General features: G+C 33.6%; 4 protein-coding genes across 4 annotated transcripts; 1 reads left to right on the forward strand and 3 right to left on the reverse strand.

Moving 5' to 3' along the window:
- The first annotated feature begins 486 nt into the window (after window positions 1-486).
- LOC111699829 (uncharacterized) lies at window positions 487-4346 on the forward strand. Its single transcript, XM_023470565.1, has 6 exons — window positions 487-600; window positions 2003-2100; window positions 2158-2364; window positions 2876-2963; window positions 3965-4037; window positions 4225-4346. The coding sequence occupies exons 1-6, from the start codon at window positions 547-549 to the stop codon at window positions 4287-4289; spliced, it is 585 nt and encodes a 194-aa protein (XP_023326333.1). The 5' UTR covers window positions 487-546; the 3' UTR covers window positions 4290-4346.
- On the reverse strand, window positions 4303-11689 carry LOC111699828 (thymosin beta). Its single transcript, XM_023470564.1, has 4 exons — window positions 11500-11689; window positions 10096-10286; window positions 5213-5353; window positions 4303-4699 (listed from the first exon to the last, which is right to left on the reverse strand). The coding sequence occupies exons 1-4, from the start codon at window positions 11657-11659 to the stop codon at window positions 4595-4597; spliced, it is 597 nt and encodes a 198-aa protein (XP_023326332.1). The 5' UTR covers window positions 11660-11689; the 3' UTR covers window positions 4303-4594.
- Window positions 11690-14414: 2725 nt separating this feature from the next.
- LOC111699827 (DNA topoisomerase 1) lies at window positions 14415-18703 on the reverse strand. The gene is made up of 9 exons (XM_023470563.1): window positions 18577-18703; window positions 17995-18093; window positions 17596-17721; window positions 17322-17379; window positions 16954-17026; window positions 16717-16800; window positions 16064-16217; window positions 15752-15843; window positions 14415-15454 (listed from the first exon to the last, which is right to left on the reverse strand). The coding sequence occupies exons 1-9, from the start codon at window positions 18625-18627 to the stop codon at window positions 15013-15015; spliced, it is 1179 nt and encodes a 392-aa protein (XP_023326331.1). The 5' UTR covers window positions 18628-18703; the 3' UTR covers window positions 14415-15012.
- Window positions 18674-24063, reverse strand: LOC111699844 (golgin subfamily A member 6-like protein 6). The gene is made up of 6 exons (XM_023470585.1): window positions 23967-24063; window positions 21254-21316; window positions 20917-20972; window positions 19583-20844; window positions 19316-19429; window positions 18674-18679 (listed from the first exon to the last, which is right to left on the reverse strand). The coding sequence occupies exons 1-6, from the start codon at window positions 24038-24040 to the stop codon at window positions 18674-18676; spliced, it is 1575 nt and encodes a 524-aa protein (XP_023326353.1). The 5' UTR covers window positions 24041-24063.
- Window positions 24064-24130: the final 67 nt, after the last annotated feature.

Consider the following 24130-nt stretch of genomic DNA (forward strand, 5'->3'; position numbering starts at 1 on the left):
GTAGGGAACCATAAATGTAAGAAAAATATAGTAGGGAACCATAAATGTAAGAAAAATATAGTAGGGAACCATAAATGTAAGAAAAATATAGTAGGGAACCATAAATGTAAGAAAAATATAGTAGGGAACCATAAATGTAAGAAAAATATAGTAGGGAACCATAAATATATGAAAAATATATTAGGGAACCATAAATGTAAGAAAAAAAACTGAGCAGATTCTGTACAGTCGTTTATGAAGTCTTATTCCTTGAGTCTTACCCAGCACAAATCCTTTTAAAATTATTATTAAAATGTTAACTGTTTATATGTAAACGTTAACTAATTTATGAGTTTTACTTAAATAAATCTGAAAACTTAAATCCTTCAATTTTGTTAATAATATCGAGCTACCTAAAGTATTTCAATATAACTAACATTTTTTCGTGCAAAATTTATCAATTTATTGATTTAATTGCAAAATAAAAATTGTACTGTGTTAATGAATAGCTTAACGATTTAAATTTAGATTGCTATCACTACAAACTGTAAATTTGACCTGAATATAATGAGCACAGATTTCCAGATTTCAAACCAGCTTTGCTCCCAGCAATCCGAGCAGGTTAGAATACAGATTTCCAGATTTTAAACCAGTTTTGCTCCCAGCAATGCGAGCAGGTTAGAATACAGATTTCCAGATTTCATACCAGTTTTGCTCCCAGCAATCCGAGCAGGTTAGGATACAGATTTCCAGATTTTAAACCAGTTTTGCTCAAAGCGAGCAGGTTAGAATACAGATTTCCAGATTTCATACCAGTTTTGCTCCCAGCAATCCGAGCAGGTTAGGATACAGATTTCCAGATTTTAAACCAGTTTTGCTCCCAGCAATCCGAGCAGGTTAGGATACAGATTTACAGATTTCATACCAGTTTTGCTTGCAGCAATCCGAGCAGGTTAGAATACAGATGTCCAGATTTCATACCAGTTTTGCTCCCAGCAATCCGAGCAGGTTAGAATACAGATTTCCAGGTTTCATTCCAGCTTTGCTCCATGCAATCCGAGCAGGTTAGGATACAGATTTCTAGAGTTTTAACCAGTTTTGCTTCCAGCAATCTAAGCAGGTTATAATAATGATTTCTAAATTTTAAACCAGTTTTGCTCCCAGCAATCCGAGCAGGTTAGGATACAGATTTCTAGAGTTTTAACCAGTTTTGCTTCCAGCAATCTAAGCAGGTTATAATAATGATTTCCAGATTTTAAACCAGTTTTGCTCCCAGCAATGTTAGAATACAGATTTCCAGATTTCATACCAGTTTTGCTCCCAGCAATCCGAGCAGGTTAGATTACAGATTTCCAGATTTCATACCAGCTTTGCTCCCTGCAATCCGAGCAGGTTAGGATACAGATTTACAGATTTCATACCAGCTTTGCTCCCAGCATCCGATCAGGTTAGGATACAGATTTACAGATTTTAAACCAGTTTTGCTTCCAGCAATCCGAGCAGGTTAGAATACAGATTTACAGATTTTAAACCAGTTTTCCTCCTGGCAATCCGAGGAGGTTAGGTGACAGATTTTAAACCAGTTTTGCTCCCAGCAATCCGAGGAGGTTAGGATACAGATTTACAGATTTTAAACCAGTTTTGCTCATGGCAATCCGAGCAGGTTAGGTGACAGATTTACAAATTTTAAAAGGAGAGTACGCGAAATTTTAAGTGACCCCAAATGAAATTTCCGATTCACAACGGTACCCTTGAAATCTTTGTTCGATCCAGTATGAAGTAGATTTCCAAGTTTATAATTCTTAACACTGATATGTCCAATTGTGATTTTACAAAAGTGACATTCTAAACCTAATATCTGCCTGGAACATATTCTCGGCATCTTTATTCGATAAATTCACTCGGAAACGGGCAGACGCTGAACTCCAACCTTCGAGTGTGGGGAAGCGTCTGCCCCCGGAAATAAACAAATCAAACTGAACCAACAAACTTTAACCTAATTATTCGAATATTTGCTTTGCAGGATGTTTGCGAGGTTTTGACGCAAATCTGTGAAGTTTGTAATTTTCTCCTTCTTCTCAAGGAAGACTTTAACATTACGCAGACCTTCTATCTTTCAAGGTATTTGAAACTAGTTGAAAAAAATATGAAAAGATGTTTAGTACAATTTGTATTCAGAGAAACAGAGACTTTTCATGGAGACATATCAAACCTATCTAGCCTAGTTCAACCTATACCCGGAGATCTGGGAGTAGAACCCAACCCTATTCAGAACTCAAGGATAGGTGTCAGATCAGTTGAGAAGAAAGATATCTATTCAAACAATCCTTCTCTGGTATTCGTCCAACCAAATGAGAAACAGACCAATAATTTCACTGATCTCAAGTAAGTGATAAGCATTTCTTTTATATTCAACCTTCCTTATACATACACACATGCATTGTGGGGGCCTCCCAAAGCATAAAATTTACAGAATCAAACGATATTGTATCTCTGACTTTTAAAGAAACGAACTGAGCCTTTGCCACAATCCTAAATTTACTAATCCCTATGTCTTTGCAACCCGATGTCGTAGACCTTTGATATTTCAAACTGTTAGATCAAATAGTCTGATTTTTGGAATATCAAATGTTTACACTATCAGGTTGAAAAGATATAGGAATTCGAAAATTGAGTTTGTGGCAAAAACTCATATCCTTTGCAAAAATATATAGATATATGCAAGAATGAGTACTGCTCTTAGGAATTTAAGAAAATACCCAAACAGACTTTTTAGCCATAGAGCTAGTGTCGTAGCGCCAAAAAGACAATAACATAGTATATTAGGCCAACAAGTTTTGATTTATGTTTTGCTTTAGGGTTTGTTGCTCAATACAATTTTCTTGTTCTATTGTAGGACGTGTGACGAGAAACCTGGAGTAGGGTTTATCATTCTACAGATTGAAACAGTCAGGAAAATACTTATGTCTCTCTTCAACAATAAGGTTTAAAAATATTATTTTAAATATTCGATAACAAGGATTTTATTTGTGGTATAAAACCATGTTTGTTCTGATCTTTATCTCTTTTTACGATTCACTTTAAAAATTCGTTGTGTACTTCAGTGATCAAAGAAATATTGGATTTTAGTGGATAGTGGACTACACGAGTAAACTTATTTTAATTTTAATTAATTTTATTTAAGGGTTTATTTTTTTGTTGGGCGCAAAACTACTTAATTTTGGAGAAATATCTTAAAAAACGTAGGGGCATTTAATTAACATTTGGGGAAAGAAAAATTAAATTCGGGTGCAAACTAAAAATATTTGGTGGTATTCTAAAAGTAAGGGTTACAAATGTTGAATAAAGGGGCAAATTAAAGTCTGGTGGGGATATATGAATAAGAATGTGTGAGTGTAATCTTAAAAATCCAATTTGGTTGGCATTTTCTACAGAAAGGGGGGAAAATGAAAAAATCTGAGCTTATAAAGAAAAATGTTATCTGAATTTGAGTTTCCTTTAAGAAAGAGGTAAGGTTAAAAAAAATTACTGTGGGGGCATATCATTTTCAAATTTTCGAGAAAATCAGCTATTTTTGGAACTAGCCCCCCCCCCACCCTTACAGGGGTGAGCCAAGCCTTTTAAGGGGAAGGGCTTACCCCCTTTAATCAGGCTAGGGGGCCTGGTGTTCGCTATACCTATTCATTTATAATAAATCTGATTTCTCGAAGTTTCCATCTGAAGAATATTATGTATATACTTAAGTTCTAGTGTCTTGAAAATAATAACTGTAACTGCAAAGTCAGTTGTACAGAATTTAATCTATTTTTTTTCTTATCAAGTTCGTGGTTCCCTACAGTTGTAGGCTAGTTGCTTTTATTACCAATCTTTTGATAAATCAATCAAAGATTAATCTTTAATCTTTGCATCGTTAAGTTTAGGTAGTTTTTGAAGTATCTTTGATCCTTTCTTTTCCAAAATTCCTTAATCCTAAATTATATTATAGATGGCTTCGGATCTGTTCCTTCAGATAAACCTGAACACTGGAGCTCAACCCGAGGTTCTGGGGAGAAGTACAGGTCCCAGATTTCTAGCTTTCACAAAATTACAAATTTCGAAAAAACATTGAACAAAAAATGAAGATTTTTGCTTATACGTACAGCTCAAACTCTAATCAGATTTTTACAGGAAAAAAGTGGAGAAAACTAAAAAAATAGTTAAAATGTAAGATTTTACAAACATTAATCAGATATTATTTTGTTTTAGGCGTTTTCCAGAAGGTAGTGGATCTGCTTTACCCAGAGCAAATTAGATTTGTTTGTACAACCTGAACTATAAATCTAATTTTTAGTTGTAATTTTTATTCTGAAATAAATATAATCATTTTATTTCTTAAAACATAATTAAAGCATAAACATGGCATGGATCGCCAATTGGCGATACTATTAGTACAGCACACGATACAGTAAAGATAAAAATATGGAATTTTCACTGGATACTAATCCTTATACGGTTCAAATCTTAACAGACGCTTCATTAGTGTCAGGGCCGGAGATAAAGCAAAATACAAGTCTGGTCTCAGATGTCCTTATACCCAAGGTTGATAAATGCACTGGATGCAAGATCTGAGGTAGAGTTATGCAGATTTCTCCTGAGCTATAGTTTCCGTGGTTGGAAGACTGTTCTTCTCTACAGTCTCAGTATGAGCAAGGGAGTTCTTATCAAACCCTTCAATACCGCTCTAAACACAAAAATTATTAGTTTTTATACATTACAAAGATTTAAAATGACCCTAGCCTCTATTTAAATCGTGTTATCAACGATTCACAATTCGAAATGGTCATTTGTCAAGCAGTAGCTTTTATAGAAAGGACCTATTAGATTTCTTTACTACGGATAAGCCATTAAACAGCTGAAATTAGATATAACGACCATAAATAATCTAAAATCTGATAAAGATGGTTGAATGGGTACCGTTACTGTTGTGAATTGGTGATGTCACTCCTTAACCACGTTGGCAATCCCATAAAATGAATAAATGGGTGATAAAGTCGTTACACTGAATTAAATATTCTTTAAGCTTTCATGGAATTTCCTAATAATATAAAAAAGACTTTTCACGCGATTCAGAAGCATCAAGCAACCAGAGAAAATAGAAGTTAAGTAGTAGGCATTCCTAAATTTGAAGAGGGGTAACATTTTTAAGGTTTAAAATCCCTTTAAGGTTTAAAGAAAGCATGATGATATTCCCTACCTTGAACTTGATATGCTCCATCTCCTGAGCAATTGCTTCCACAGGAGGGAGAGGATTCTTCTCAAGGGTTTCAGATTTCTTCAAACTTGATTTATCAAAATCAGCCAGAGCAGCCAGGCTGGAGTCACGGGCTTTCTCATTCTAGAATATATGACATTAATTATACAGGGACGAATAAACTGTTTCTAAGGTATAAAACAACGAGGTTATAGTATATAGAGTGATGATGTACGCTAATCCTTTACTAATTATATAGGCCGGGAACTATACCGAGAGCGTACTGCATATTTGTTTATTATAAGGAGATTCTGGCCTCACATATAGTATATCATTATCAGTAAACAGTTGTAAGTGTACTGTAAAGCTAACTGAGCACACAGTTAGAGAACTATCATCCCCCCAGGTATAAACTTGTAAAATGGATTAAAAATGGATCAAAACTAAGGCATACAGAGATATATTTAAAGAATTTGAGCCGCGGTTTAAATCCGCCAAAACCCGGCTTAAATTGAAACCGTCGATCAAATTCTTTAAATTCGGCCACTGCTGGACGACTTTACTAGTCTATAAGGGATTCAGGATGGAACAAATGTATTCAGCTGATACTGGTACTGATTTAAAAGGTTCAGTTTGGACAAAATTTCTTGTGATGAATTCGTAACCATTGATATTTCAAACTTGGAAGTCTGCTATATCAAAAAGTAAAAATTTGAAATATCACGGATTTACGCCATCAGGTAACAAACATATAGAAATTTAGAGTCGGAGTCAAGTAAATTGCTCCGTTATCGCTATAATGTGACAGGAAATATCGTAAGGACAGATATTAGTAGTATCAGCCCTATATGATTACAGATAAAAATGCTATCAAGATATTTGTTCGGATTGCAGTTTTAATATATTACGTTTTAACAATTTTTTAAGGAAATATTTAATGTTTGGATTTTAAGAGTTTATGAATAACAGGAAGTGTAGGCCTAATCCTATTATAGAAACAATGACTAGTAGCAGACGTTATTATTCTTATCTCTATAATGGAAATAAAGCAATCATTTAAATATGTGAATCAATAGTAACGCCTACAGCTACACAGCAGAAGTATGAATTTTCAAATACTANAAAAAAAAAAATAATCTTCTCCAAAATTCAATGAGAAAAAAAAATTAAATTTCGTTTCACAGAAAAAATTCACTGAGCATAAAATATGCCTTGAACTTATGTTAAATTTGCCATAATCCAATGAACAATTTAAAAAATATATACACCCCTGGAATATTAGATTTATTGATTGCATCTCCGCCGCCTAAACCCGAGTTCGTATAAATCTTAAAGATGAGCCTAGGGTTAGAAATGACTTGTTAAACCCGAGCAAATATTTACATTTAATAAATTCTGTTGTTTGGTTTGTTAAAGTAAACACCCGTATAATCATGATTGAAATCAATACTCTGTAGAAGAGCCTGGAAATCCGCGATATATCGGAGACGAAAACTTTTAAATCTGAAAATTGGGGCCTCCAAACTCCCGGGAAACTTTTATTTTACTAACCAGGGAGGGACTGAGCCCGCATATCCCCCCCCCTGTGTACGCCTCAGATAAAGTTAAACTCTACAGAACCTTACTCAATTGGAAACGAGTTTAACTCACACTTCGTTAGGTTCAAAAGTTGCCGGCTGGCTCTGAACTATGCAGTTCATTAGATAAGTCGTTAAATATTAATAAATTATTTTAAGATTCCACTTAAATCAAGTTAATCTAACATTTGAAAGTTGTTTTCAAACAGAATCTTACATGACGTTTAAATTATCTGAACATGCCTAAAACTGGCGATCGTTAAAATATTCCACGTTATTTCAGGCAGAGAACATTAAAAGTTAGAAATGTAACATGTTTTACAGGAAATATGATCCTGCATAACGGTATTTAGCCAGACAAAACTCTATCCCACGGTTTATAGAAACTTATAATAACGTATTCTAAGAGTTCATGCATCTTCAGACCCAAAAATCCAAATCTGAAAATGTTCTCCCTTTTATATGCAATACATAAATTTTTGAAAATATTAACTTCCCCTAAACTTGGATAGGAACTGCACCTTTCCCTATATTTTTAAATCCCTTCTGATAGGAACTGCCCCCCAATCCTTTAGGCTAAGGACTGCCCACTTCCTTTTTTCAGATTTGCCCTCCCTTGGGACAGCGACTGCCCTCTTTGCCATTTCCTTGATGTTGCTCTACACTGAGGAAAAGACCTGCCTCCCCTCCCTTATGTTAGGGACACTCCTAATCCTTAGGCTGCTCTGCTTCTTTTATCTTCCCTTATTTAGGAAGCCCCCCCACTCCATTAGGGGAAAAAACTAACCCCCCCCCCTCCTGAATTATCCTATTCTAAAACAAATCATATAATTCTCTAGGTGTCCTTCGTTTACAGGTTTCCTATCTAAATTTACATATTCACATCTATATAATAAAGCTCTTTATATATTTGTATACATATATATTTATGAATTAGCTATAGCTGGCCAAACGGCTGGACCGAGTAGGCTAAAACTTTGAGGAAACTCATGGGTACCCTGAGGGTAACATAGGCTAAAAATTCTTATTTATTTTTCTGTCTTTAAAAATCGATTTTTTAAAAATTATTTTTTCTTTCTTTCAAAATTCTAATTTTTCAAGTGTTTGTAAAATTCCACGGGCAAAGCCGGACACTTCATATTTGTATAATTAAATACTAGCCTCTGTAAGCTTGATACTACTGATATGTCTTATCATCCATGAAACCTAGCACTCTAACAGCATATGTCGTTTATATACAAATAATTCATGAACAAGAGAAAATAGTAAAAATAGATTTTCCAATTCAAAAGAAGAATATTAAAAACATTATAAAAACAATTAAAATTGTAAAAATGCTTCATTTCAATCAATTTTCAATGGAAACGGATTATTCGCCTCAAAATCTAACTTTATAATCCCTACATCTTTGCAACCTGATAATGTACACCTTCGATAGTTCAAACTTTGGTTTTTTGAATCAGTTAGAACTTATATTTAAAATATATGGTCTACGAAACAGATTTAAATGTTAGGATGTGAAAATTAAAATTAAGGCGAGTAATCAATTTCATTGTAAACTATTCTTAAAAACCTAAAGTTTTCCATGTAAAAAAAAGGTTTTAGTAAAATTAAAACCGGTCACGTTATCCCGGCATTCAATACAGGATTTAGGATTAAAAATATAAACATTTGTTAATATTCAACTGCGCAAATATGTTATCAGAAATATAAATTAAAAATTAACCTAGAAATTAAAAATGAACACAATTATATCATGAATCATAAATGAAATATACAAATGTATGAAAACACTTCACTGTTAAAGGGACTGTAGAAGAAATTTCAAGTGAACTTAGATATAAAGATACATTTCACAACATGTACCCTTGAAATGATTAATAATATGGTAGATAACGTCGTTTTCCTAGCTTGAAAAATGCTTTATTCTAAAAAATTTCCCTAGTTTCTGAAGCGAGAAATTTACAAGTAACTGTTTTAAAGAATTTACAAATGAAAAAAATTAGTTTTAAAAACAAAAACATGGATATATACGACAAAATGTTTAAGGGTACCGTTATAAATCAGACATGCTACGCTATCAAAGAAGAATCACTTGAAATTATGTCCATTAAATCCTTTTTTAACTCTACACAACAATTCGCTTGTAATCCTTTTAATTTCAAATCCCTGTATTTAAATTTACTAGGTTTTCAGAGCGCTTTGCGCCCAGGACATCTTCTATTTCAATTGGGAACATTTCCTTTTTGTATATATTGTAAAATAATAACAAAAAAAGTTCGCGGATTTTATAAAACTTTTTTTATGGATTTTAAAATGTTATGAAAATCGAATTTTGTGCGAGACTAATTTTTGAAATTTTGATCATCCAAAACCCTTCACTGGGGTCATGCAAAGTCCGACACAAAATTTGGGCCCGATCGTTTCAGCCTTTTTGACGTTTATTGGATACAAACAAACAGACAGACAAACTTATATAGATTAAACTTGTAATCTAATCCTAACAATTGATCTAACCCTCTCTCTCTCTCTCTCTGGATCTAATCTATACATTTTATCTAGTTTACCATGCTCTGTAATATAATCCAATTCAATCTTCAAACCTTAAACTAAACCTACGCAGGAGCATACAGGGCGTTTCAAAATCGTTTAGGCATAACAAATCATTCACTGGAAAAACAATGATTTCGATTCGTAAAAGGAAAGTAATTTTTAAGTCTCTGGCTGAGAGAAGGAGATATCCTTGATTTTTTGTCTGAAAATCGATCGTTTCCGATTCAGTCATTGAGATGGTAAAACTCTTAAAAGAGATAGTCAACAATCACTTTAAAACGAAGTTAGTCTTGAGCATTCCATGACACCCTGAGCAAACATACCCCCCCCCCGGTTAACTATTGTATACAGAATATAATAGAAGGATAAATGCATCCTGTATAGTGTATATACGTATTACTAGAAATAGACCGTCATATGCTCCAATAAAGAGTAAACTGTTCTGTTATCAGGAACAGGATGTAATACAGCTAGTTAATAATGAATTTTAATTAAAACTAAATATTTTAGTTCGAGGTTTAGACATAAAACGTAGACCAGGACGCAACAATACTGCACAATCAGAAGACTGAAGAATGTTGATTTTTGTCACATATTGCACAAAAGTTCTTCACGAAATATCAGTATATTTTTATAATTTTTGCTGGTTTGCTGGAATACCTTAAACTTTAATAGTTTAAGGTTTATTTCTAAACCTAGATTAAGGTTTAAAATATCAACTGGGTAAAATTCTAGCACCGGATGGATAATCTGTACCTGGAGAATAGCTGTAGGAGACTGGGGTTCCCTGGTTTTAACGTTCTTGAGCTGTTCACTGGAGAAGGATTCAACCCCCTGGATTAATCCTTGATGAGTTTTCTCCGCCTGAATATCTGAGGAGGCAGGGAGAACTACTTTCTCATTTGTCTCGGTAGGTTTTAACTGTTCAGAGTTGAACCCTTCAATTCCTAGAAAAAAAACTATAATTAGAAATATATATAATTATGAAGGAGAAAATGAAATTGTGAAGTTGTATGGGTTCTTTAGCATTAAAAGCATGTTTACATCAATTAGAGTAGAAAACTTAAGATTGGATGTGGCGGCTTTTTATTTTCGCTCCATTCTTTCGTTTTAGATTGTTTAAAGGGACTGTAAACGTAATTTGAAGTAACCCTCCATAAAAAGATTCAAATTCCTGATTCACAACGGTACCCTTGAAAGCTTTATCTTATTAATGAGGCAGATGGTGTCGTTTCCTCTAGGTTTTAAAGTGTTTATTAATGATAATTCCTATTTGAAGAAATGCGCAATTCACTCTATTAGTAGAAAACCCAATATTGAATCAGTTATAAAATTTGTAAACATTGATATCAGAATTAGACAGCGCTTTAAAGAAAACCGTTGTGAATCGGGCATTGCCATCTATCAAAAGATTACAAAAATTGTAGATTTTTCAGAATGTCAAAAAAACCGGTTTAAACACTAGATAATGTCTGAAATCCTAATATAACCGAGTTGGAAGTTTTTTTATCTTAAACATTGATTTACTGACAATATAGAAAAGAAGTGAGAAATAAAAAAAAAAGTTTGTTTAATCTTCCTGACAGAAACAATCTCAAGAACTGACGAGGGTCAACCCAGGCCGACAAATATTTTCAATAAAATGTGGAACTAACATCTACTTTGATTGCTCCATGAGGTTTGGTCCATATTCATCACCGAATATTAGATATCCTTGCAAATAGATCATTTTCTAATTCGTAATAAAAATTGACGTGAGTTGAGAAAATGCGGTATAATGATGCCAGTTCACACGTTTCTTCATGTTTTACAGGCTAGTTGGGAAGCTGAGAGATTAGAACCTGACAGGGTTATAAAATTGAATTTTTTACTATAACATGACGGTTTATGATACCCTGTAGTCAGGTTAACTACTATAAAATTAAAACTCCAAATTCTCAAGTTTTTAAATGCACTTTACACAGAGAAAAGTCTATCCCACGCCCACACATAAATTATAAATTATACCTTCATTAAGGTTTCTTTTTATTCTTCCCCCCCCCCCCTCCTCTCCTAGTACTTCCGGAGATTTAAATATCAATAATATACTTTCAGTATATTAATTGATAATTAGAGAATATATTTTAATGACACAACAAAACAATGGCTGTGTTAAAACACCTGAAAGAATGCTTTGATGAGTTTTCTCCTGCTTGACATCCTCTGCTGTGGGGAGAATGTTCTTCTCATTTGCCTCGGTAGGTTTGAGAGCATGCTCCTTCAGGAGTTCACCCTTCAGGGTCTCTCCAATCCTTGGCAGCTCAACTTTATCTCCCGACATATCTAATCTGAAAACTACGTCGTTAAACCTAGAATCATGATGAGGTTAATCGTGTGAGCATGAGAATGGTTTAAGCTGTATATAGGCAACAAGCCCCCAAGGTCGTGAAGACGTGACCCCCCCCCCCCCACCGGCCGCACCCATAATTGTTCACTAGCTAATGCTTATAGTTTCATTAACTTCAAAAAATTACCCCTGGTGGCTCGATAAACACGAAGAAAATTTAACTGATTTAAAACCAGAATAAAATGGTTTAAACCAGATCAAGTTCCGAGTTGTGGTTTAAGAGAGAACTCGGAACTAACTAACTGCCTGTATTTCCTTCCTGTTCCCCGCCTATACTGGAGAGGAGAATAAAGAACCGCGGTGGAGAGGAGTACCCGGAGCACTGGTACGCAACCTGAAGCTGGCAGGTCGGTGCGCAACTAACTATTAAACTAAGAATAATAATTTCTCTTCAAACAAAATCACTATGAAACCCGACTAATGCAGTTTGAGAAATAAGTTAAATGTTATAAAATAAAATATAGTCATAAATTGGTGATAATCATGAACGGCCCCCGCATTTTTATCATACGAACGGTCCCAACGTTAAAAGAGATGACTCAGAAAACCCTAGCTGCAGGCAAGGTGAAATCCTGACTCACTCCCCACACCCCAACCCCTCCAGTTATATTCCTTCCTCCTTCTCCCCCTCTCAGTTACCCGGCGGCCTTGTGTCACCAGATTATTCATCTTTGCCATCTCCTGCATGCGTAGTGTGCCTAAACTCTAACCAAGGGTTGTTAAACCTGTTACAGGATAACCCACAGAAGATGAGAATTTAATGACGACCTTGAACTCTGAAAGTATCACATAGAATTATTCGGTCTTTTGAAATAAATATGATTTTGTCGTCTGAAATGTTGCAAAGAAATGCTAATATGGATTTGCAGGAATCAAAATAAGACAAGATTGTAACGAAACTGAGGTTTTGCCACAATCTCAAATTTTCAAATCTCTATATCTTTGCCGCCTGAAATAAGTAACCCTTTGATATTTAAGATCTATCAGAATTTAAAGTTAGAAATATTAAAGGTCTACGACATTGGGTTGCCAAGATATAGGGATTAAAAAATCCGAGTTTGTGGCAAAAAATCAGTGCCTTAATAAAATTGTCTCACTAAGACGATCCAAAGTTTTCAATTCTTTTCTCGAGCACAATATGCAATTAAAGAGATCATAATAATAAGTAAAAAAATCGAGATGGATAAATATCCTAATTTAGTCTCAGGGGTCATTCTTTCTCTTTAATTTCAAATTAATGTTTAACGGGATAAGATAAAGATTAACATAATAAAATAAACGATCTTTTGTAACCGGTTGCAAAAGAAGATATAACTCTGGAACATCGGTTACCACACAATTAAAAACTCTGAAACGACGGTAAACCACACAAAATATAACTCTGGAACAACGGTTACCACACAAAATATAACTCTGGAACAACGGTTACCACACAAAATATAACTCTGGAACAACGGTTACCACACAAAAAATAACTCTGGAACAACGGTTACCACACAAAATATAACTCTGGAACAACAGTTACCACACACAAAATAATTATGGAACAAGGGTTACCACAAACAAAATAATTATGGAACAATGGTTACCACACGCAAAACTACTATGGAACTACGGGTACCAAATAAGTAACAACTAAGGTACAACGTTGGAAAAACAGTTACCACGAAAAGAATTAAGGGTTCATCGACAACTATAGAAATAAAATTTATAAGAGATCTGAAAAAGTATGGGTTTAAATAAAAAGATCCTAGATGACCAGGCTAAACTTTAGTTTATAAATCTAATAAATGAATGTAAGTCTCTACTTTTCTTAGTAAAAACGGTATCCTTGGAACCTTTATCTTATCAATAATAAAAGTTATAACTTCTGATCCTTCGTAGTGAAACCACAATTATAAATTAACAGCTTTCAAGATGATAAATAATCCGTGATCAGAAAAAGCTTTTAAGCAGTGCTTAGGATCCATTCAATTTTGATGCGGATCCGGATCCTGATCCTGGATCCGCACTGGAAAAAAATGGATCCGGATCCAGGTCATTTCTTTCAGATTTACTGAAATTTTTTAACATAAAAATTTTTTAAAATCTTTGGTTTTATTTTTTTCGTTTCTTTTTATCCGAAAACTTGATGAACCATTCAAAAATGAGGATTTTTTATAATCTTTTTTTTCAGAGTTTTGGAGTAAAAAAGATTTTTTTTTCGCAGTTTTTGGTTGATATTTTACCCCTTGGATCCGCATATTTTGCGGATCCGGATCCAGGAAGCTAAAATCTTGCGGATCCGGATCCTGAGCACTGCTTTTAAGGGTACCGTTGTGAATCGGGCATTGTCATCTTTGACTGGAAGGTCATTTGAAATTCTAGAAATTACCAATTCAGTCCAAATAAGAGGAATAATTGTCGACATAGTCTAAATATCGAACATAACCATTAGGATTTTATCTAATATTCCAAGTCTACCAAAATTCCCTCTAAGAACCCAAATCTTCTAATGGCCCTTATTTTCCATTACAAATAACGCCAGTAAAAAAGTTTAAATACTAAGGCTGTACTCGTTTATTCACAATTATTCGTTCAAATACCTTAAATATTAACAAAATTAAAAAAATACGGTCAATGGCTTAATAAGTTTTTTTCCCCTAGGCGGAAACAAAATAATTTAAATTAAAGATTGACAACATAAATCAAAAATAACATTCAGATCACTTTACATTTTCAAATTTTTATAAAAATAAACAAAGCCAAGATCAGAATAATTCGCAAATTGGCACCATACATTCTAATTACAATTAATAAATAGCGATTTCACAACTGAACTGTGCTCTTTCAAGCAGTCAGTGTGATGCATACTGTAAAAAATAAGAAAAAAATCTGACCGATTCAGGATCCTCAAATAAGCCTAGCAGTCCAGCCAAAGATATAAGATTGTATAACTAACGTGTAGAATATTTATGTTATGTAAGAACTAGAAAGAAAAAAATATTGATAAGAAAAGTGAACCCAAGAATGCACGAAGGGGACACAAACATGAAACAAGATTGTGTAGGGTTCAAATGTAATAATTACATAACACAGTGAATTGATTTAATAGACTTAATTAACTAGCAGAGCTTTCCATATCTGCAACACTATGAACACAGTTGATGGTTTAGTCCAGGGACAAAAGCAAATTTGTGTAAACGTTTTTTTAAATGTTTCGTACAAGTCGTGCGTCGGCGTTCTACGAATTATGTCCTAAAAAAGCTAGTCTGGCATAATACCAGTCTGCATCTGATAATACATATTTAGAATGTATAATCTGCATCTGCCATGTCGATGGCCCAACGGAATTTCTCTCTCTGGGTTTTATTGTAAACCTTCTCCAGAGGAACTTCATGCTTCTTGCACCAGGCGACAGATATACGAGGATCCAAGTAGTTCAGCTTGGATGTACCCAGAGCAATACTCTTGTTCTCATCTCTATCAGTTTTCTGTATCTCGAGTTTCTCCAACTGTTCGAGCAATCTTTCCAGGTTCTTCTTCTTCTTATCTACCAGACCCTTGTCGCCGGATCCACCGCTCTTGTAATTCTTCTTCGCGGATTTCAGCTCCTTCTGCGCAGCCTTGATTGCGTCTTGCTTAGCCTCGATCTTGACGTTGATATTTTCCATAGATTTATCATGGGTTTTGGGGACCGCACGCTGATGGTTACACAGGACAGCAACGGCACGATTGGCTCGGTTGTAACTGAAAATACACCATTTTTAATCAGCTTTAATACGGAGATGTTCCAGAGATCATTCTTTTAGTGAACAATTGAGAAAAGCATTTTGAATAAGAATTAATTCCTCAATACTTCCTGGATAATATTCAGTGGTAACCCCGAAATAACTTCACTTTAACAAAGAGCGGAATTTAAGCCAAGAAAAAAATTAGTTTTCAACTACGACAAGCAATTGAGCAAAGATAAAAATCATTACAGTCGTCTCTGAAGTCTCACTATTTGTGGATAACCCTGGTAGTTTCTAAAACTTTTAATCTAACCTGAGAAGTTTAGCCTGTATTGGATCCTCGTCCTGTGTTAGCTCATCCAATTGCTGCTGTAGAGTAAAGCTAGCGTTGTAAGTACGGAAAACCTGGATTACAAAGCATGATAGGAAGCTGTCAGTGTCCGAAAAACGCTTAAATGACCACTAATCCTCTCATGACCGATTATAAAATTTCCCGATTAAATAACTTTTTTTTTTGATTTATAGGCGTTATTAACTTGAAAAAAGATTTATACCAAGCATATAAAGTGAATGAAAAACATTATTTAAAATAACATTTGAAGGAACCCGTTGACAAAAACCATACCTTTGCCGTGAGACCATCCATCAGAGTGTTGAGATACTGATTGAGAATAGAAGTGTTCAACCGGTCGAATATATCATCTCCGGACTTTTTATTCTCCATGAACAGTTTCAGGTTTTTGTAAACCCTCTTCTCAACAGCTACAGAGTTCTGGTACCTGGAAGAAATATTTATGTAGAAGACATTCAGTTTCGGACAAAGTTAACAGATTGAGATAAACTAGTTGGTGCATTCCAGGAACCTTTTGTTTACAAATAATGTGATCTGCAGTTTCTGTGAGGAAAGAAACATTGCCACTCAGACTGACCTTTGTTTATTTTCGTCCAAGCAGCGAAGTACATTAAAATTATAGGTTCCAATCCCAATCCCGATTGGTCCAATTCCAATCCCGATTGGTCCAATTCCAATCCCGATTGGTCCGATTCCGATTCCTTTAGAAGGTTATATAGGCAGTCGTTATAAACAGGCCAATCTTTATGGACTTTTATGGAAATTTCAGTAAAAATACAATAAAACTGATGCTAGTTTGAATTCCCATGCCAATATATGAGCTAAACGAATTATCAGAAAGTCCTCTTAGATCTTGAGAGAAACAGACAAGATTTTTTATAAATATAATCCTTCTTCGTTAACATTCTTTGTTATTTTTCCTCTACCTGATGGAATCCTTTCCGAGGAAATCAAACTCGACAACATATTCCTTCCCGTCCAACTCGTCATGTAGTTCTATATGCTCGAACCTGAATTATAACAATTATCANCCCCCCCCCGGAATCGTTGAGATTAAATTTTTTGTTGAAAATGTTTGAATCTGGGGAAAAGTTTAAGGTTGGAACCTTATTATATAACACAAAACGAGAGTATCTCTGACAAATACAATATTTAATTCTAACCTGAGAGAACAGCAACCAACAGTATCTGCTTGATCCTCGTCCTTCTCATTACCAGCTCTTAGCGCCAGTTTATCTGAACAAGATAGAATCACTTTTAAATGGGAAATCAGGAAGAAAATGCATTAAGAAACTTTGTGTAAAATAATGTGGATATAAGGTATAAGGATGGATTACTGGCACAAGAGATGGTTAAATTTAAGGAAAATTAAGTAAAGAAAATTTGATTTTGTGACTATAAGACTCAATTTCTTTGCTCTTGAATCCGTATCCAGTAAGCCATTAAAATGTGTGCACAGTGCAGGTTTAAGGACATCTATCTTGGAGAAAAACGTAAAACGGATGAGAGAAAATATACAAAAAACACTTACCGATGAAGTAGAGTGCTACAGCTCTCTGCCTGACTCTCATCTCCTTACTTTTCAGATCCTAAAAATAGAACTGTTACAATCAAAACATTCCTTATAAATATCTAAGATCAAGAAAATCTTGGCCTTGCAACAAAGAAAGAGTACTGAAGTTTCTAGGAAAGACCGCGGTCAGTCCGATCGTATATTTTTCACTTTCAATCCTGTTCCCCTGATAATGAAAATAGACTTAATACAAGTTTACGGATCTCCATATTTAAGCTGTAAGTATTTGTACCTGCATGTAATCGTCTCGTATCTGGTCAATCTTGTCCTTTAGCTTCCTGGCCTTCTCATACTTCTGCCAATCCTTCTCCCCCTTCAACTTTGAGGACGGGTTCAACATGATGTACTTTATCTGACCCTAAACAAGGACGGGTTAAAATGATGTACTTTATCTGACCCTAAACAAGGACGGGTTAAAATGATGTACTTTATCTGACCCTAAACAAGGACGGGTTTAACATGATGTACTTTATCTGACCCTAAACAAGGACGGCTCACTATGATTCATCTAATCTGATCCTTGAAGATTACGGGATTAACATAAATCACTTAATCTGACAACGCACCGAACATCGAACCAGGACGGGTTCGAAATAATTTATTTCTCGCGCGAATAATAATATTATCGAACCTGAATGTTCTCAGTCCAGGATGCAAGCCAAGTAACAGAGTTATCGTGCTGAACCTTCTTCCACTTTCTACCCTTGGGAGGAGCTGGGATCTCGGAATCCTAGAAATAAAGACGGTAAAATAAAAACACGAGTTATCCCTCTCCTTTCAGAAGAGGCAGTTCAAGCTTGGGGATTGATGATCTTGGGTGGCAAATTTTTTAGAACTCGTTCACTTTAAAAAACCTTTTCCACCGAGAAAAACAAGCAGTTTTTTCAAAAAAGATGATTTCGAACCCATTGATTTATCAAAAAATAAATAAGCATTAAAGTTTAAAAACGCCGAAAAAAAACATAGAACTTTATTCTATCTTAATCAGGGGTTCATCTAAAGATTTAGTATCAGGTGTATGATTAGTTTGTGGCAGATTTCTTGGACTGTGTATTGACCGATTTTATGGACTAAAAAATTATTTGTGCCCGCATATTTGGTGTAGATTTAATTTGCTAAAATATTGGAGTGATATTTTTTGGTGTTTAAATGTTCACTCGGACTAATCCTAGATAAACCCCAGATCTAAATAAAATATCATTTATTAACTAACCTTAGAACAGTTGATTATCACATCCTCTGGTACTATTCTCCTCTTCACCATCCCCTGCTTCGGATGCTCGCCTCTACCACGAAATAAACTGGGAGGCTCAGTTCTAAAATATAAGTCTCATGACGGACTATTCCACAATAGGTATGAACAATGCAGTGCTTAGGATCCGGATCCAGGTTCCGTCAAATCCTAAAACGGATCCAGACCCAGGTCATGAACATTTATGCAAAGTTTACCAATTTTTAGATTCAGAGATATTATGATGTTTTTTATAATTCTCATTAGTTTACAGTTGATGTTAGAACTTTGAGATTTATCAGGTTTTGAGATTGATATTTTGCCCCTCGGCCGGTGTAAACCAAAATGTTACGGATCCATACAATAATTAGCTAAGTTTCTTATTTCTTATTAATTGACAACCAATGTGAGGTTTGCAAGGCAAAAATGTTTCCACACAAATTTTTGGTCGACAGTTATCTATTTGAACGGATTCGGATCCTAGGCACTGCATGAAAAAAGACATTTTTACTTCTTCTATTCTGCATGTAACATGAACTTGCTGTTTATAATAAATATATATATGGGTTTGCTCGAGAAAAACATAATTATAAATATATAGGTTTGCTCGAGAAAAACATAATTATAAATATATAGATTTGCTCGAGAAAAACATAATTATATATATATAGGTTTGCTCGAGAAAAACATAATAATATATATATATAGGTTTACTTGTAACCTTGCAAATGTTTGTAAAAATGTCACCTGAACTTGGAACCTCTCTTGTAAAAACGTTGCTCGGTTCAATATTCCAGTATTCTGTGAGATCTATCACACCTCCATCATTTCCGTCCTGTAAAAAAAGTTGAAAATGAAAATAAAATTTATTGTTGAAATTTTTATTCATTTTTCTACTTGATGCAGAATATTTTTTAAAAATGGAAGCAAGACTAAAATGTTGAAATTGCTAAAATAAAAAAATCTTGAAATTTTCTTTGAACCTAACCTGGGAAGAAATCTCTGCTGAAAAAAGATCGTATTCATAGATATTACTGACTCTGGATTCTGCCTGATCATTCTCAGATTTTTCTTTATTATCATTCAAGTCATCTTCGTCATTCCTCCAATATTTCTCATCGCTTTTTCGCTCATTCTGTTCTTCTTCATTCATTGCTTCTTCAATGCTTACCTTATTTACAAGATCATCTTGTTCTTCTAATGATTTAATTTTTAGAGCAATATCTTCACTGTCAGAATTATCTTCAAGCAATTCATCATAATCATCGATTTGAGTTGAAATATTTTTTTTGTTCATGGTTTTTTTCTCAACAACTTCAATTTGATCTGATTCTGCATTAAAATCCTTTATTGGCTCTTTATTTGTTCTATGATGACCATTGTTTACTTTTGTTTTGTCAAATGTTATATCTTCTTTTCTCTTTTGATTCAGAACATTTTTCATCATCTTATTTTTAAAGTTTTCTAGCTTTTCTTTCAATTCCATCTTATATGCTTCATTTTTCATTTCTTGATCTTTAACTTCTTCCATTTCAGTTTCTTCATCGTTACTTCCATCCATTTCTTCTTTAATTCCTTCAAGAACCTTTCTAGTTTTTTTAACCAGGTATTTTTCTTTTTTCTCTGCCCATTCTCTTTTGACTTTTTCATCACCCTCTGGGATTTTACTTTTGACTTGATAAACAAAATGTTTAAGCTCTGCACTAGTTGGCATAATTTCCTTATTAATCAAAACCACATCTGACAAATCTTCAATGCTGAAATCCTCCAAACTGGCGTCAGCTGTTTCCATCATATCAGCTGTTTCTATCCGTTTAGCTTTTTTCATTTGATCTGCTATTTCCATTAAGCCTGCTGTTTCCATTGGGTTATTTAACTTTATTGGATCAGCTGGTTTCATCAAATCAACTGTTTTTATCAAATCAGCTGTTTTTATCAGATCAGCTGTTTCTTTTGAGTTAGCTGTACTTCTCGGATCAGCTGATTCCAATGTAAAAACTTCATCTGTGTTGTTAAAAAGAATTGTTTCAATGGAGGCCGTATTATTAGAATTGTTGGATAAATTCTTTAAATCTTCAAACTTACTAGTCTCAGTTTTGTTTACTTTCCGCATTTTTTTAATTTCATAAATTGATTTGATGTATGGGTTCGTTTTTTGAATCTGGACTGGGATCGAAGTAGTGGGGACAGTTTCTTCTAGCATTATCAAATGGGCCAGAGCTCCATTAGCAGGCAAATATAAATCTGAGTCTAAATAAGTGATTATTTTCATTGAAATTATGAAAAAAAAACTTTGACATTTTGATAAAAATTAAATTTAACCTGATTTCGTATTTTCCAGCTTAATTCTCTCTTTTGCACGTTTAATTCTCTCTTCCCTAATGAAAAGACAAAATTTGAAATTCAATCAGTGAGACTCTGTTTTTAGATGTAAAAACTTAAAAGAACAAGTAACAAAAAAGTTTTTAAAAAAGTTATCAAACACAGATTTTCTCGCAATTTTGAAATTGGAAGTGGGTGAGAACTTTTTCCTGTGAAATTTCATGCTTAAGATAAAAATTGGTAAAAGAATCTTTCTTGGAATTTGTAATATTTCTGAGTAAAATCAAGTAACTTTATCCTTAGTACACAAGACATAATATTGTTGAAAAATATTTACCAAATAGATTTCAACATTTGCAATCCAGACTCATTCTTTGACTCCGGTGTCGGGTAGTATTGTCTAAATTATGGGTTTTTAAAATAATAATTGTCGAACCGTGTGCCCCATATTTTCTGGATGTTCTGGAATATTTAGATTTTCTGAACCTTCAAATTTTCTCAAGATGCACGTTAGTAATTAATCTTTTTCTTTCCACCAAAGCAGAAAGAAATTGAGTCTTTGCTACGAACTTAAATTTCTAGAAACCTTTACCTTTGCAATCTAATGGTGTAGACGTTAGATATTTCAAACTTAGATTATTTGATCTAACGGAATTTATAATTTGAAATATCTAAGATCTCTGACATTGGGTTGCAAAGATATAAGGATAAGAATATCATAGATTGCTGCAAAGACTCAATTCCTTTTAAAACTATTTCAATTTAAAAGTAATAATTTTAGCATAGAAAACCCCGTTGTTTAAAGTTATAAAGCAAAAATATGAATAAATTTTAAATTTCAAAAAAAGGTTTAAATTGTATTTAAATTGTTTCTAAGAAACTAGTTTGAACTGGTACAAAACGGATTAGAGCATTTTTTATGAAAGAAGTGCAACATAGTTTCACCTTTAATTAGTGTGAAAGTGTGCAAAAATAAAAGTGTTTTAAAACTTTTGCATTTGAGTAGTGTAAGAAAACACTAAATACAAGAATCGCAAAAACTTGAATAACTTTAAAATTAGCTTTCTAGACGTAAATGTAAAATTTAGAATAAGGAAAAACTTCATCTCATTTTACAAGAAAAGTCGAGTCAAAATTAATCTTCAGTTTCTAGCAACGAAATAGAAACATTTCAAAGGGACAGACCGGCTATATAAGGTAGTTAAACTGAGTATGCAGTTTTGTGGACAAATTCTTTAGGGTTCATTTGAGACATATTAAACGTTTCCACGATGTATAAGTACCGAGTTTGAAGGGACTGTAAAGGAAAAATGAAAGGGAGTAAAGGATGAAACCTGAGAATCTCAGGAGTTGAACGATACATACAAAACATCTCTCTGATGTTTCTGTCTCGAGAAATTGATAGATAACTATGTCAATTCAAAATTATACGAAAATTCATATAAATACAATTTTGTATAAAAGTAGTAGGTTTAAACAGATCATATTTAGCAAATACGCAACGAGAACTTCAGCTCATGGCAGGGAAGGATACTGGTCACGTGATACAGACGGAAATCAATTTCATATCAATTTCTAGAGACAGTAACATCAGATAGATGTCTTATATCTATCGTTCAACGCTTGAGATTCTCGGGTTTCATCCTATATCCCCTTTCATTTTTCCTTTATAGTCCCTTTGAGCGCAAAGTCGACGGTCAAAATCATGAATTTGGGCGGGTACGTTTTATTAAAATACGACGACGAAAAATATAGTTAAAATTCTATAGTAAACTAATTAGATGTTTGGGAACATATTTCTCAAAGTTAAAATTAACTATTTCCTTTCTCGTCATTATATTGAATTTTTATTTCCTATGAATTTGTTCGCAGATTTCTTTGTGATGAAAAAGAGATTATAGAAACTAATAATTGAATAAGATTAATTATTTTTCATGATAAGATTAATTTTTATTTTCCCAACCTTTTCCTAAACAACTAATTAGTTTACTGTAGAATTTTGTTTATATTTTTTGTCCTCGTTATTTAATAATTTTAAAAAAATAATTCTGAAAACGTATAATTTTGAACGTCGACTTTGCGCTCAAACTCAAGATTTACAGATCTTTAACAAGTTTTATATGTTTAACTACCTTACATAGCCGGTCTATCCCTTTAACAAGTTTTATATGTTTAACTACCTTACATAGCCGGTCTGTCCCTTTAACCTAAAATTTATTTAAAGCAACCCTTCATTTTTAGAGAGGTATGTTCGACTTACAAAGCTGATACCCGGCCAGAAACCTTTGTCTGACGAACGACTACGGAGAAAAACGTTGTATATTATTAGAATTAAGAATGAGTGGGTGTACCATAGTAATTTGTAAATAGTACATTCCTACACTTGTCAACCATCAAAGTGGAAACTAGATAGCTTGTAGTTCTTTAAATCTTGGTATTCAGAGTTGCAAGAAAGGAAAACGGCCTGGCGAACATTCAAATTCTGCCCGGTCTCAATAGTGAATGATTATTATTTAATGCAAGCATTTAAACAATATTTATCTGCCAAAATATCAATATTAAACGTAAATTTTAAAGGACTTTGGACCTAATTTCAAGTAACCTTCCATTTAAACAGGAACTGAGTTTTTGCAACAAACTCAAATTGTTAACTTTCTGTATCTTTACAACCTGATGGTTAAAACCTTTGATATTTCAAAGTTTAATTATTTGATCTAACATAATTCAAAGTTTGAAATATCAAATATATACAATATTGAGTTGTATAGAGATCAGAAAATCAGAGTTTGTGGCAAAAACTCAATTCCTTTGATTCACAATCACAACGATACTCTTTCAAAATATATCTGATCAATAATGAATGTGATAATTGAAAATGATTATTTTAAATCGGTGGTTTCTCTAGAACAATTGGCTGGCGGAATTATACAACAAACTCAACAAAGTAAACTGTTGAAATTCAGCATGTTTTTGACGAAAGCCTCCCCATTGTTACTTAAATAGAGGTTTAAAGGGTACCATTGCGAATCAGACATGCCAATAACGCTTACCTTGCTTGTATTACAGGAAAAGAAGAATGTAGAACCAGGAAAAGTGTAGGTGTCAAGAGAAACATATATTTCATTTTCAATTTTATTTAATCTGAAAACTTTGATGATAATTGAAAAATAGTAGATTTCTAGATTCTCATATTATTCAATATAATAATATATAA

Source organism: Eurytemora carolleeae, unplaced genomic scaffold (genome assembly GCF_000591075.1).
Source record: "Eurytemora carolleeae unplaced genomic scaffold, Eaff_2.0 scaffold347, whole genome shotgun sequence".
NCBI classification, from domain to species: Eukaryota; Metazoa; Arthropoda; class Copepoda; order Calanoida; family Temoridae; genus Eurytemora; species Eurytemora carolleeae.